This window comes from Miscanthus floridulus, chromosome 11, assembly GCF_019320115.1.
Source record: "Miscanthus floridulus cultivar M001 chromosome 11, ASM1932011v1, whole genome shotgun sequence".
NCBI classification, from domain to species: Eukaryota; Viridiplantae; Streptophyta; class Magnoliopsida; order Poales; family Poaceae; genus Miscanthus; species Miscanthus floridulus.
In genome coordinates, this window is record NC_089590.1 from 69,378,282 (window position 1) to 69,394,383 (window position 16,102).

The 16,102-nt window shown below is 48.3% G+C and overlaps 1 protein-coding gene across 1 annotated transcript; it reads right to left on the reverse strand.

The window, feature by feature from the left end:
- Window positions 1–1,674: 1,674 nt before the first annotated feature.
- On the reverse strand, window positions 1,675–13,983 carry LOC136492141 (DNA replication ATP-dependent helicase/nuclease JHS1-like). Its single transcript, XM_066488258.1, has 25 exons — window positions 13,606–13,983; window positions 13,392–13,523; window positions 13,071–13,250; window positions 12,915–12,980; window positions 12,631–12,831; window positions 12,471–12,524; window positions 12,326–12,387; window positions 11,935–12,067; window positions 11,636–11,746; window positions 11,432–11,528; window positions 10,774–10,871; window positions 5,576–5,697; window positions 5,402–5,474; window positions 5,207–5,311; window positions 4,942–5,109; window positions 4,712–4,781; window positions 4,492–4,643; window positions 4,164–4,241; window positions 3,993–4,085; window positions 3,740–3,877; window positions 3,581–3,620; window positions 3,435–3,508; window positions 2,861–2,995; window positions 2,315–2,434; window positions 1,675–2,030 (listed from the first exon to the last, which is right to left on the reverse strand). Exons 1-25 carry the CDS (start codon window positions 13,861–13,863, stop codon window positions 1,893–1,895), a joined length of 2,898 nt encoding a protein of 965 aa, XP_066344355.1. The 5' UTR covers window positions 13,864–13,983; the 3' UTR covers window positions 1,675–1,892.
- Window positions 13,984–16,102: the final 2,119 nt, after the last annotated feature.

Sequence of the window (16,102 nt, forward strand, 5' to 3'; positions counted from 1 at the left end):
AATATCGGAGTCGTTGACGGGAGTTTGCATATCTCTACCTTACTCTTTAGCTTCCGCATTTACATTGTTTGCATAACTCCTTTTGCGGTAGAGATAGCAACACACTAGCAAAACTATAGTTGCACATTTAGATAGTTTATCTTTTTGCATAGGTTTTGCTAAGGTTAGAAAAAGAGGCTATAGTTTAGAGTTAGAGTTTTAAGTTGCCTAATTCACCCCCTCCTAGGTGTCATGGACCATTACAATTTGTTTACCCTTAGTTACTAGAAAGATAAAACCCTCGCTCTCTCACCTAGCTATCTCTAGGTTAGCTTGTTAGTAGTAGTTAGTTTAGGTATTTCACATTCACCCTTCACTATCGTTCACCTACCTAGGATCAACCTTAGCCTTGCCTTAGCAAATCCTAGTCAAATTATAAATTCTAGCCTTCCGCCTTCCTTTAGGAAAAATATAAATTCGACACTTGGTACTCACCGAGCAAAGTGCTACGTGATAGTTCTGTGCGCTTGCGGAATCCTCCAATAGCATTAAGAAATATCAACAGCCGTGGACGCCGACGATATCGTGTTTCAAGTGCTTCAGACATATGTTTTCAAGTGTTTCATTTGGATGTTGCGTATGTTGCAATGGCTATATACGCATGTTGCAAGCATATGTTTTAGGTGTTTCAAGCATATGTTTCAAGTGTTTCATCTGTATGTTGCAGAAGTAGATCTGGAATGTTGCATAACATGCATGTTGCAAGCGTATGTTTTCAAGTGTTTCAGTTGTTTCATACGTATGTTGCAAGTGTTTCATATGGATGCTGCATATACTTACAAATGGCTTTTCAAGTGTTTTACAAATGTTTCAATCATATGTTTTAGGCGTTTCAACTGTTTCAGACGTATGTTGTAAGTGTTTTATCTAGATGTTGTAAAAGATACGCCGCATATGTTGCAACAAGACCCACCTACCGCTAGGGCACCGCCATGTATCACCCCACAAGCAAGCACGTGGATTCTTGCGTGCGCAAAACGAAGCTAGCGTGGACAGACCCTATGTATACACAAGTGTGCGCGGCACGAGAAACATAGCGGCGTTAGTGGCACGAAAACGGAGCAGCGCGGGGCGGCCTGCACGTGTGCGAACAAATCCCACGTATGCATAGGCTAGGACTAGGGATGAAAACAGATCAGATATGGACGGATATCACCGATATTACATTTGTTTTCATATTTCTATCTAAATTCGGATTTGAATACGGATAGTGTCAACTATGTCGAATAGGATACAATTGTATATCGACATCATAAATATACGATTTGAGTATTCGGATACAGATACGGTATCGGATGTTGGATATCCGGACTCAAATACGGACAGATCTCAACCCCTCTAAACGGATTCGGTTTCGAATACGGTCGAAAAATATCCATACCGTTTTCATCCCTACCAGACGCATCCTGCAGCCAGACATCCGGGCACTGGCTGCCCCACAACTGTAGACTTTCACAGTAGCCGTCAAAATAATATTGGGCTAGCCCAATAGACAATAGTCACTACTGAAGATAGAATATTGCGAAAACGGTGAAGGTGCTCTTGGAATGATTGAACAAGGCGTCGACGGTTTCCTGAAACTAGGTGATGGATACCTCTAATACATGCTGACAATGACCCAACTACTGTCGTTAATTAGTCGGGACCCCTCAATATTACACGTGAAAAGCATCACCTGATAAGGTGATACCTTTGCTATACAAAACCCAAGCTGTAGCTGTCTGGCTCTTGGCTACGCTTGCTATACATTTCCAATAGCAAAATTTACAACATATAATTATTTACAGTTTGGCCTTACAAAACCTACCAAATGCATCTACCGTGCAACCTATTGTGCATTCAAACGAGAACCTTTAAGTTCTCGACAAAGAATGCACATCCTTATTTGTCAGATCCAACAGGCCACCAATCTCAGCTACCTTGTCGACAAGAAGCCTCAGCAAAGGTATTGTTGAAAGCGTTCCACGTGATCCAACCATGATGAACTTCTTCTGCACGTATAATCACCAAAACAAGGTAAAATTTATCGAAATACAGAAGGCCTCAAAGAATTATGCCTGGCTTAACCAAGCTAGGGACATCTTTAGGCTTTTCAGCGAATTATCTATAAGTAAAACATTTTTATCGTACCATGCTGCATATCTCCATTACCCAAACAAAAAAAGACAATTATGTCTAGTAAATAATGTTCAGTGTTTAAAGTCCAGGATACTTCTTAAAAGAAGACAGTTTGGGGGAATAGTTGATACAGGGAACCACATTCACTGCAAGTTACCTTTGCACGTGTCAACAGAACATTGATCCTGTGCCAATCACCAAGCAGAGAAGAACCACAAGCCCTTGAGTTTGCAGTGGAGCGCATGAAAGATACTATTATACACTCCTTATCCCTGCCCTGAAACAAATTGAATTCTTCAGCCAGAAGACCATGCAGAGGCCTCTTTTGGAAGATCAAGTTACAAAAGTGACTCTCAAAACCACAAACAAAAACAGGGTTGCTCTCAAATCTCAAATCTAGACTGTTTTCATTAGTGCAAGGACAAAACATAACAATGACCTGATGAAGCAACTATTTTCTAGTGCCAAAATATGGGCCCCTGTTTTCCAGTGAGAAACATGCTAATGACACTGATTCTTGAGTAAGCATTCTAAGCTTGGCTACTAGACAATATTACCAAAGCACAAAATACATAACTAATTAGGATGGGAATGCAACTAGCATGCTATTCCAATTAATTGTTAACACAGAATGTCACTGCCACTGTATGCAAAACCAGCAACAAAAGTTCAACATAATAAAAGACTCAGAATAATTGTCAACCTGGTATTTATCAATTGTGTGAACCTCAACCAAACCATCAGTGCATTGCTGAATGATATTCACTTGAGCATTATATGGGGTTATGATACCAATAGCATCTTGAGCTACACCCCTTCTTAGTAATTCTTTGATGATCTGCATAAAAGGCATAAATTTCACTAGAATAAATAACTAAATATATTTGTATCAGGAAGTTGGGGCATGTGCACGACATATAAAACACAAAGCTTATTAAATCTCCAAGACAGTTCAGCGGAAACAGCCTGACACCAACAAAAGTTAAAATTGACATTTTAGCGCCCCTTCAGCCATACAGCCCAATTCACATCCAGACATATCTCAGTCGCTTAAAATATTGTTAGCCCAGTAAGCACAAACATACATTGTCATTTACTAAGTGTGTATACCACTTGGACAAGATAAAGAAATAAAAGATTATTGTTCAAGAATAGACAAAGCAACTGCAGGAGCACTCAGCCAGACAGCAGCAGCAAGTAAGCAGGCGTATAGAGTATAGATAGAGGTGTAAAATATGGTTCACACTCAATACTACCACAGATAGATCACCACATACCCATGAAATAATGTGAGCTTCTGTAGGATTGTTCACAGTTCTGTGTTCCTTTGCCTCAAGTGCAGGTATTTGATCTGCAGAATTGCATGGTTAGCCTTGAAGCTGAAAGCATCATACTGGAGTAACTAATTGATTTAGACAAAAACCTGTGTTGGCGAAGATCACAGCCCTATCAGGATTCAAGATCTGCAATTAAAAGTTGGACAGAAGTGTTAAAAAAGGATGCTGCTGAATTATGACCATCTCTGGGCCATGGAGTTTTCTAAATTGAGAAATCATGGAAATTTTAGGAAAAGGATTGTTACCTCTTTTAACTTCAAGTGCACTCGTTCCCTACCAGAAAACTTGAGTTTGGCATTTGCAATTTCCAATGAACCACAGCACAACCTATTGCCGTAAATCAACGAATTTGAGAGCTCCATGATACCAGATGACATACGGTACTACAACAAGGCAGTTACAAATAGTGAGTTCTGCTGGTACAAGGGGCCATCAACTCAGCAGGAAATAAGTACAGTTAGTCAAGATCGAAATAAAAGATGGAGCGTTAAGAAAGACCTGGCATCGCAGTGCTGAAATTGCCTGAGGATGTGCTTCTGACAACCTCCAGAATAAGCTGATGCCCATCCCATTTTCTCGGGCTTCAGAACTCTATGATCGTTTAAAAACTTAAAACAAAGCAAAGATGGCATAAAAATGAGAAAATAGGTACATCAGCGAATAGGATACCTGAACAAGTGGAGGAAGTTGATAATGGTCTCCTACTAGAACAAACTTTGTTGCAAGCATCAAAGGTCCCAGTGAAACCTGACAAGTTCAATAAAATAGTATGTAAGATAATATAAATGGACGAGGATATGGACCTCTTTGGGGATCATTTTTACAGAATTTTCTGGTTAGGAATTGGTCCAGCTACTAAGGTTTTTAAAATATAGTCCTCTAGTTAAATGGGCAGCATGTTTTTTTTATTTTCTATTATATCATTTAACACCAAACTAACAAACGTTGCTACTTAACCAACCAAAACAATTACCAAGTATTCCGAGTTTGTCCTTACAGGCAATGTAATTTGTCCAGCTTCATCCATGATACATGTGTCAAACTTCTTATGTGCTAATAAAGGATGATACATTCCCAAGCAAGTAACTCCAACAACCTGCACTTGCTCCATCCTTGCTTTAATGGCATCAACCGATTGTGCCTCAGTTGCTGTTCCAAAAAAAAAATCAGTTTCTTTCTACAAACTGCAGGTACATTCATAAAGTTTTAGTTCTGACTTGACAAGCAGTGGGCCCTGACATCAGGATGTACAGCCTCAGGCCTTCCAATCCGAATAAAATCCACACCCTACAACAATATGAGGCATTAATCAGAATAAAGTGTATTCAAGTTGTAGTTCATTACAATTGATCGCTCAAGGTAGCTGGCAATGTTGCGCATTGGAATACAATCGATTAGATTGAAATGCAAGCAAAAGTACATACAACATTAAGGGAAGAACACAAACCTCAGTCTTCAGCTTCATGAGCAGAGTATCAATAGCCGAGTTAGTATATGAAGTTAGCAAAATAGATTCCCCTCTTATCAATAATGACTTCACAGCATGCACCATTGTGTACGTTTTGCCTGTTCCAGGCATTCCTAAAATAAGAGCATAATCCTTTGCTCCTAGAATCTGAAAGCAACATATGCATTAGTTTGCAGAGTAGACAACTAGACATGAATATCCAGGTTACAGAAGGGGTGAAAAAGTGAAAGACAAAAAGATTTACTTTATGCAGTGATCTTTGTTGGTCATTATTCAAGTTTGGTAGCGACCTTATGTATGATAGTGCAGGATCTTGGCTAAACAGCCCTCCACTATCAAACCTGGGCGCCTACAGTACAGACATCCAAATTAGGAAACTCCAGACAAGAAAAAAGGGTGTAGAAAAAATGTCGTTAAATGAATATGAGTATGAACAGACCTCAAGATCAACAATCAACTTGCGTAGTTGAGGGTTTTGTGGATTCTGAGCAAATAGTTGGACAAGGTTGAGTCTAGCAACATTTCAAAGTGAACTCAAATTAGAAAGGTTGGACTTTTGTGAATCACCCATCATCAAAAGGGTGGAAGAAATCAAATAAGAACAAGGGCTAACCTCATTATTGCAAACGAAGAACTAAATTCATCCTTGTCTATCCGCCAAATTTCACGTGTCAGATCCTGTTGCTCTGACAAGGAATTGCTATCTGGAATTCTCAAACGGCGTGGCAAAGAGACCTAAATAGATTCAATTGGAAATGCTTATATTCAACCTAACAAAATTAATGATGGATAAGTCTCATGTGTGGCTGGTTTTTGTGGGGCTGTGCTGCTCACATGGTCCTTGTGGCTGTTTTTCTGTTTTTAGGACAGCATCTTAGACTAGAGGACAGCATCTTAGAGGACAGCATCTTAGACTAGAGGACAGCATCTTAGCTAGGACAACATATTAGCATCTTAGACTAGCATCTTGGCATATGCTTGGCTGGCTAGTAGCCTATAAATATGTAACCCCAACCCCTCAGGTTGGTATGGCATTTGTGTGAGTTTGTGTGAGAAATAGACAAGAAAATTGCCACAACTCCTAGTGTCATCCTCTCTCGATGAGAGTAAGAATTCTCCTACTACCAAGAGTGAGAATTCAGCGACTAACAACTGGTATCAGAGCCGTATTATCCTATAGCCTGAGCATCTCTTGCTCATCTTCTCTCCCAGCCCCACAACATCCCCAGTTGTTGGCAGCAGCAGCTCCTCCGGCCGCTCCTGTTCACTCCTCTCCCAGCTCGTCTGAAGCAGCCCTCTCCCCACGCAGCAGCCCCCCGGTAGCGCGTCATGTCCGCAGGGCAGTCTCAGCGCTCGGTCGCCTCGAGCACGCGGCGTCGGCAGGAGGCCGAACTTGCCGCGGCAGAGGAACGCGAGCGAGCGGCGGCGGCAAGGGCGTCGAGGCTGGCAGCGGCGGAGCTGGCAGTAGCCAGAGCGGAGGCGGAAGCAGCGGCGGCGGCGGATGCAGCGCGTGCGGCGGCAGCGAAGGTCGAGTTTCTGCGCGGCAGCGTCAGCAGCTCCGTTTGTGCTGACGACAGTGCCGACGCGGACCTCGAGCTGCTAGAGAGGGAGGCAGCGCGAGCGCGGACGGCGCAGTGGGCAGCCGCGCACGCCCACGAGCGTGGCGGCAGCCCAGACAGGCGCGGACGCGCTGACGACGCTCCTGGTGGAGGCGCGCACGGCGGTGGCGCTCCTGGGGCAGCCGCGCACGTCCACGAGCGTGGCGGCAGCCCAGACAGGCGCGGACGCGCTGGCGGCGCTCCTGGTGGAGGCGCGCACGGCGGTGGCGCTCCTGGGGCAGCCGCGCACGTCCACGAGCGTGGCGGCAGCCCAGACAGGCGCGGACGCGCTGGCGGCGCTCCTGGAGGAGGCGCGCACGGCAACGGTGGCGGACGGGTCGATGGAGATCACGGCCTTCACAGGCAGCGTGGCTCTCTCTCCCCGGATCGGTACCGTGGTTACCACGGGTTCCAGGCTGTTGTCAGGGACGTCAGCCCCGGCGGTGGGTGGCCTACCCTCACCAAGACCAACTACATCGAGTGGGCTGCGGTGATGAGGGTAAAGCTCCAGGTGCGGCACATGTGGGAGGCAGTCCGGTACGGCGACGTCGACTACGACCTAGATCGACGGGCGTTGGATGCTCTGATCGCTGCAGTCCCGCCCGAGATGCAGTTCTCGCTTACCAGCAAGCAGACTGCCAAGGAGGCTTGGGACGCCATCGTTGCGGCACGCATCAGCAGCGACCGCGCCCGCAAGTCCACACTGCAGTCACTTCGCAAGGAGTGGGAGAACCTGGCCTTCAAGCCAGGTGAGGACGTTGATGACTTTGCTCTCCGTCTCAACACTCTGTTGCAGAAGATGGTGCAGTTCGGCGACGACACCTACGGCGAGGAAAGAGTTGTCGAAAAGCTCTTCCGCTGCGTCCCCGAGAAGTACAAGCAGATGGCTCGCTCAATCGAGTCTCTGCTGGATCTCTCCACGATGTCGATCGAGGAGGCGATAGGTCGCCTCAAGGTCGTCGACAGCGATGAGCCACAGTCCCTCTCGAGGCCCATCACCACTGGCGGGAAGCTCCTTCTCACTCGGGAGCAGTGGCTTGCCAGCCAAGGTGACCGGAGGAAGGGGGAGCCTTCTTCCGCGACAGGCGGCCGCAAGCGTGGCAAGCCGCGCAGAGACGCCCAGGCCGGGGCGCGAGGACGTGCCGAGGGTGATGCCCGCGGAGGCGCCCAGGGCGGCGCCGCCGGCAGGCACAAGCCGGCACGAGACGACACCTGCCGCAACTGCGGCCAGCTTGGCCATTGGGCCAAGGACTGTCGACAGCCACGACGCGGCCAGGCCCATGTCGCACAGGCGGAGGAGGAGCCGGCTCTGTTCATGGCACATGCCAGCATCGAGCTACCTCCAGCGGCACCGGCCGCAGCGGCTCTCCTCCACCTTGACGAGCCAAAAGCACACGCCCTCCTCGGCGACAGCTCCGACAACGACAAGACTGACGGGTGGTGCCTCGACACCGGCGCCACCCATCACATGACCGGTCGACGGGAGTTCTTCACCGAGCTTGACTCTAGCGTCCGAGGCTCCGTCAAGCTTGGGGATGCCTCCGGCGTGGAGATCAAGGGCGTCGGCTCCATCATCTTCACCGCCGTGTCTGGTGAGCACAGGCTGCTCACCGGAGTCTACTACATCCCCACGTTGAGGAACTCCATCATCAGCTTGGGACAGCTGGATGAGAACGGTTCGCGCGTGGTGGTTGAGAATGGAGTCATGAGGATTTGGGATCGCCGTCGTCGCCTTCTTGCCAAGGTATCCAGAAGTGCAAATCGACTCTACGTCCTTAACGTGTAGGTGGCACAACCCCTCTGTCTCGCTGCTCGTCGGGACGACGAGGCGTGGCAGTGGCACGAGCGTTTCGGGCACCTTCACTTCGAGGCCCTGAAGCGGCTCAGTGCCATCGAGATGGTGCGAGGCCTGCCGTGCCTCGACCATGTGGAGCAGCTCTGCGACGTCTGCGTGTTGACGAAGCAGAGGCGACTCCCCTTTCTCCAGCGGGCGAGCTTTCGAGCCAAGGAGAGGCTCGAGCTCGTGCACGGGGACTTGTGTGGCCCGGTGACACCGGCCACACCGGGAGGACGACGCTACTTCCTGCTGCTCGTCGACGACTTCTCCCGCTACATGTGGGTGATGGTCCTCGGCAGCAAGGGAGAGGCTGCGGAGGCGGAGTGCGGCCGCAAGCTGCGCGTGATGCGCACCAACAACGGCGGCGAATTCACGGCGGCTGAATTCGCGTCGTACTGCGCTGATGAGGGCATTCAGCGCCACTACTCCGCGCCATACAGCCCGCAGCAGAACGGCGTCGTCGAGCGGCGCAACCAGACGGTTGTGGGGATGGCTCGGGCCCTTCTCAAGCAGAGGGGGATGTCAGCTGTCTTCTGGGGAGAGGCGGTGGTGTCGGCCGTCTACATCCTCAACCGCTCGCCTACCAAGGCGCTCGACGGCAGGACGCCGTACGAGGCTTGGCATGGGCGCAAGCCGACGGTCTCCCACTTGCGGGTCTTCGGCTGCCTCGCGTTCGCTAAGGAGCTTGGCCACATCAGCAAGCTCGACGACAGGAGCACTCCGGGAGTGTTCATCGGCTACGCGTAGGGTTCGAAGGCCTACCGCATCCTCGACCCGAAGACACAGCGTGTGCGCACGGCGCGCGGCGTTGTGTTCAACGAAGGGCGAGGATGGGCGTGGGACAAGGCGGTGGACGATGGCTCGGCTCCGACGTACGACGACTTCACTGTCGAGTACGTCCACTTCGAGGGAGCTGGGGGAGTAGGCAGCTCTTCTTCGGCGAGCGCGTCTACCCCAGTCCCCGAGCCTCCACCGACCACGGCGCCTGCTACTCCGACAGCACCACACTCTCCAGCCAGGACCTCGGCTGCGATGAGTTCTTCGCCGGCTCCACCGCAGCCGACAACGCCACGCACTCCAGCACCGACAGGCACCTCTCCGGGCACGTCTACTCCAGCTCGTGTCGAGCACAGCCCGGTTGAGCTCGCTACTCCGCTCTCTCACGACGAGGAGCACATCGACGCGTACCACGACGGCGAGCCATTGCGGTACCGTACGATGGAGAACCTTCTCGGCGACCAGCCGGTGCCGGGACCGGTGCCTCACGACCTGGAGGCGCAGTTGCACCATGCGTGTGACGACGGCGAGCCTCGGTCGTATGCAGAGGCCGAGAGACACGCGGCATGGCGCGCCGCGATGCAGTTGGAGATGGATGCGGTTGAGAAGAACCGCACCTGAGAGCTTGCTGACCTTCCTCGTGGTTACCGCGCGATCACCCTTAAGTGGGTGTACAAGCTGAAGAGGGATGAAGCCGGCGCCATCGTCAAGCACAAGGCTCGCTTGGTGGCACGAGGCTTCGTGCAGCAGGAGGGGGTCGACTTCGACGACGCCTTTGCTCCCGTGGCACGGATGGAGTCCGTGCGACTCCTCCTTGCGCTAGCTGCCCTGGAGGGCTGGCGTGTTCATCACATGGACGTCAAGTCGGCGTTCCTTAACGGCGACTTGGAGGAGGTCTACGTGCACCAGCCGTCGGGATTTGCGATCCCCGACAAGGAGGGCAAGGTACTCCGCCTGCGCAAGGCCCTCTATGGCTTGCGGCAGGCACCGAGGGCGTGGAATGCCAAGTTGGATTCCACGCTAAAGGGGGTGGGCTTCGAGCAAAGCCCGCACGAGGCGGCCATCTACCGACGGGGCAATGGAGGAAATGCCCTGCTGGTGGGTGTCTACGTCGACGACTTGGTGATCACCGGCACCAAGGATGCGGAGGTGGCGGCATTCAAGGAAGAGATGAAGGCCACCTTCCAGATGAGTGACCTGGGACCTCTCTCCTTCTACCTGGGAATCGAGGTGCACCAGGATGACTCCGGGATCACGCTTCGACAGACAGCCTATGCCAAGCGCGTCGTTGAGCTAGCTGGGCTCACCGACTGTAACCCAGCTCTCACTCCGATGGAGGAGAGGCTGAAGCTGAGCCGCGACAGCACGACGGAGGAGGTGGACGCTACGCAGTACCGGCGTCTTGTGGGGAGCCTTCGCTACCTCACCCACACACGGCCGGACTTGGCATTCTCCGTCGGCTACGTTAGTCGGTTCATGCAGCGACCGACGACGGAGCACCAACAGGCTGTGAAGAGGATCATCCGCTACGTTGCGGGGACTCTCGACCACGGCCTCTACTACCCTAGGTGCCCTGGGGCGGCACACTTCGTCGGGTACAGCGACAGCGACCACGCCGGCGACATCGACACCAGCAAGAGCACGAGCGGGATCCTCTTCCTCCTCGGCAAATGCCTCGTTAGCATTTAGGACAGCATCTTAGCATCTAGGACAGCATCTGTTTTAGCATCTTGACATATGCTTGGCTGACTAGCAGCCTATAAATATGTATCCCCAACCCCTCAGGTTGGCATGGCATTTGAAAATAAACCAGAAAATTGCCCCAACTCCTAGTGTCATCCTCTCTCGATGAGAGTAAGAATTCAGCGACTAACAAATTTAAGGCCAACAACTTTGGCTCTTAGGCTCGCGAGCTGGCTCGTTAACTACATGAGCTGGAATGTAGGATTAGCTCATTGAAAAATATAAACGAGCCGAGTTGAGCCCAGCCATTATTGAGCTGAGTCAAGGGAGCTGTCCAGCTGCGAGCTTTTCGTCTAGCCCAACCCCCCACCCACCCACACCCAAAACTCCCTCCGCGGGGCCCAGAAAAAACATACATAGCCATTTCTCAAAACCAACATAGGAGTAGAATGTAAGCACCTATGTTGATTCAAAATGAAAAATGGTAGATTGATCAAATGTGCTCACAAAAAATCCTAGCAATTCTGTTATTTAGCTTTGATAAAGTTGGCATTTTTTTTGTCCAGAATCCTACCTCCACATGCATATAAAGTCTCTATATTTTTCAGAAGAACTTCCTTTGCTTGTTGTTCCAAGAATTGCCGTGAAGGAGCATCCTTGAGTAGCCCAGCCTGACACAAAAGAATGTCAGGAATGCCCACAACTGTTGTATTGTTGTATTAATTGACACAAAAATTGTGAAGTAGTAACTAAAATTAGCATATTTAGTGCAGACAACCTGAAAGACTTGGTGAAGCAGAGTACCAGTCAACGCGCTGGTAGAATATTCATTGCTTTTTAGTCTGTCATCAAGAACAGACCTTCTTGGACAATGGAAGCTAGAAGCAACCTAAAATACACTAACTATCAAAATATGCAGTAGGAAAAAAACAGATGAATACATGCTTTAGTTATTAGAATTTTTTTAGGATAGTTTATTAGGCCACAGACCCACAGTAATCTGTTCTGTGATTCAGATTAATGTAGTTGTTGGAGCATGTAACAAAATTTTACCAGAACACAAGTGATAGTACTAACCCGTGTCCCAGAAATGAGTAGCTCTGGATGGACAATAACAAGATTATTGTCATGATCAACAATACATTTTCCTTGGTTACTAAATTCTCCAATGACATTTACAGTATCACCAGGCCCAACAATACTGTGGAACCTGCAACAGTAGGAGCAGAAAGTTCAAAGGAACTGATGGTGGTAGTAAATGCTGCCTATACAGATAACATTTCTTAAGAATCATGCAACCTATATTCAATAAGCCCTAACAGTGTGTAATTGCAGTAAACACCAGAGAATTAAGTCAGGAATTTAAAGAAAGGCAAAGTTGTCTTATTGGAGGTGTGTGTGTGTGTGTGTGTGTGTGTGTGGGGGGGGGGGGGGGGGGGGGGGGGGGGGGGGGTTATTCTGTACTGACCACTCATCACACAGATGCACGGCACATTCTTTCCCAGAGTGTTCATTCAGAAGACGCAGAATCTGGCAAAACAATCAATGACTTGGCAGAATAAGAAAGGCAATCACACATTTATCTCATGCGTAAAGGTAAAGAAGGCAGACACCTTAACAGGGTAGCGATCACACGATGAATCATCAGCTTTATGTTTTTCTGACACCTGAAAGGTAAATTAACACACAATGACACAAAACTCTTATTTTTTTCACTATAGGAGTGCTGTTTGGCATCAACTTAAACCAAGAGGAGGAAGTTAATAGGTAAACCTCCAAGACAAGAAAACTATTGAATAGTGGAGCATTAATGGTTTTCTTGGATGGGATAGTTAAGTCACCATCGGCAACAGAATAACAGTTATTGTTGGTATTATCCTTGTTTGTGGTTTGCCCTCCTTTATTTCCAGGATCAACAGGCAATTCTTCTTCCATGATTGCATCCTCTACTTGGTCTAGAAGATCAAGTAATGCCTGCGATGAGAACAATTTAACTCTAAGCTGAATTTTTCTGAAACAACTAGTACTCTAGTTCTTGAGGATCGCATCTAGTTCACCTTTTTGTGCTGCCCTGCTCCCAATGGTTCGAGATCTCCCTCAGAAGTGACACCACTGCTCAGTTGCTGCTCAGGGAAGAAGGTTACCAATCGAAATGACTGGCACTCACATTTAGCTGACAACGTGCACTGTAACAAAGCGCATAACCAATGTACCTCGTTGCAGCCATAGGAAAGCGATGGTGGGGTCCGAAATGGACTCTGAGTATCCTCCACGCCATCACAACCAACTAGAGCAGATCCAAGAACTCCTGAATTACGTCCAGAAGTAGTACACCTTGACAGGCCCAATGGAGATGAATGCCACTTCTTCATAGCCTCGAGGGAGGAATTTTTCTACCATGTCAATCACACACAAGAGGCACAAATCAGAAACTCCAGCACACGCAACAAAATCGAAAATACAGGCATCCTCAGTGCACTTTGCGCAAGCGCGTATTGACCCATACTTGCGCAAAAGAACTGCAGATGGTGTACCTCGCTTGAGTACGGATGAGGTGCCATCCCCAGAAATTGCTTCGACTTCGCCGTACCAAGGCGATGGTTTACCGGCGAGAGCTTCCAAGTCACCACCTCCGCGGCCCCATCGTCCTGGCTCTGCTTAATCAACTGAACAGCAAGAACCCATCAGATGAAAGAAAAGAGTCCACCCAAACTGCAGCCAAAGCAGACGGCGGCTGCTAACGCTCACCATTCCGGGAGAAAACCTGACACGCTTCGGCGCAAGGGTCTTGGTGACCTCCGGCGAGACCTCCGAGGGCTCCTCCTCGGGCGGCGGCGGCGGAGGGGGAGGCGCAGGGGGGTCGGGCTTCTGGCGCTTGGCGTTCTGGGAGGCCTGGGTCTGGCGCTCGAAGAAGTGGGGGATGCCGAACTTGGCGGGCTGCGACGGCTGCGATGGCTGCGGTTTCTTTGAAGAGGCGGCGGCGGCGGCGCGCCTCTTCGGGGGCATTGGGGATTAATGGATAAGGGATGGGCCCCTATGGATTTGGAGCGGGTTCTCGGCGAGCGGGATGGCGGCGGCGAAATGGGGGATCGGATTGGGGAGGGAAAGGGAGAAGAGGGGAATGGAGAGTTGGAGACGAATCGGCAGTGCAGTGGGAACTGGGAAGCGGCGGAGGTGGGAAGGAAATTGGAATTTCCGCGCGGAGCAAATTTTTTTATCACAAAAATAAATCGCGCGGAGCAATTTTGGCGGTGCGGAATGGGCCTGATTATCGGCTTTCGGAGGAGCAGAGGCTCCGACGAGGGGGGGGGGGGGGGGGGGTGGGGGGTGTTTTGAGAGGAACGACGAGGGCTTGTTTTTTTTTTTTCGATGAATGCAAGCCTACTTTGGGCCTATTTCACATTTCATGGCACTCGGCTCCAAGCAGTTCCCAAGGCCCATGGCACATCTTTGCTCCATGCCATGGCACCGTTGATAAAGCCCACTATTCCTCAGGAAGAAGAACACGAGTGTTTGTAAGGCCCATTTGAATAGGCTAGAAATTATCAAAACCGTTTTTCTATCACCATTTTAACTTAACCAAATTTATAGGAAAGAACATCAATATTTATGACACAAATAAATATAACATAAAAATATTGTGTACTACTGCTACTTATTCGGTACTCCCTGTCACGTCAGTATTTTTTCTAAATTTGGTCAAAATTAAACTGGTTTAACTTAGAACTAGCTTAGAACATGAGTTAGGCCCTGTTTGGTTGGGCTTTTGGCTTTGGCTTTTGGCCCCAAAAGCCAAAAGCCCAACCAAAGGGGCTGCTTTTGGAGGGTGCTTTTTCAGAAGCAGCTGCTTTTCCGTAGTTCATTTTTGAAAGCTGGTTTGACCCTGCTTTTGGCTTTTGGCTTTCTGCTTTTCGAAATTGGTGAAATAAAAAGCTCTTCCATAGTTGTTTCAAGAGAGATAAAGATAAAAGGTATATTTTATACTTGTTTAACCAAACAGCTTTCAGCTTTTCTACAGCTCACAGCCCACAGCAGCTTTTCCACAGCTCACAGCCCACAGCAGCTTTTTCCCACAGCCACAGCTCAACCAAACAGGGCCTTATTAAATTATTGCAACTCCAAGGGACTATGTATATCCTTCCTAATTGTTAGGATTGTAGATTTGGTAAAAAAATATCCTGCAACAGATTCTTTATATCCTTCCTATTTGTTAGGAATATAGATTTTTTGGTGAAAAATACTCTTTAATTAGATATCTAAATATATATGTCCTCTGTTTTGGATTTGTCGTCAGCCAAAAATGGAGATCGAAAATGACTCTATAGAATACGTACGTACAGAATAGAGAAAAGTTCTTGAAAAGTGAAACATATAGAAAAAATAATTTTTGCTCAAGTGACTCTCCAAATAATAATTTAGAGAGTGAAATCTAGAAATACTCTTTTAGATTTGTTCTTAGGATGGGAGTAAGTATGTGACACCATCGGAGACGTCCAAAGATGATGGAGCCTGAGATAGCACGTGTTCGGCACACTAGTACAGAAACAAGCTGTATTTCCGGTTGGAAAACCCCTCCAGTCCCGGTTTCCCAACCGGGAGCATGAATCCGGGACTAAAGGGTCCCTCTTTTAGTCTTGGTTTCTCGCCCGGGACTAAAGGTCCTTTAATCTCGGTTGATAATACCAACCGGGGCTAAAGAGGCCTCTCAGCCTGGCCACGTGGGCCGGCCCTTTAGTCCCGGTTGGTATTACCAACCGGGACTAAAGGTTTTCTTTTTTTTTCTTTTTTTTGTTTCTATTTTCAATTGATGGTTCGTTTTAATTTTCGAATAGGTTTTCGAATACGCATTCTACGCTGCTAATAATATATGTATTCTACACGCTTATAATGTTCGAACATTTTGTACAAGCTAAAGTATGAAACAAACGTATATATTACATGCATATACTTATATTGTACGTTATTTTATGTACATATAATATGTATATATATATATATATATTACAAATAAAGCTTGCATTGTATATTCTATCATATCCTTGAGATAACAAATTCACTCTATCTAGTTTGGCTTACATGTTTCGTTCATGTCATTGTAGAACTCGTCGGCAGGATTTAAGACCTGGTCATTAAGAAATCCTGCTATGGTCTCTTGAATTGCTTTCATTTGGTCACGTCGTATGACTTTTTCCTTCAACCATAGAGTCTTCAATAAAAGTTAAAGGAAAAGTATTAATATATATAT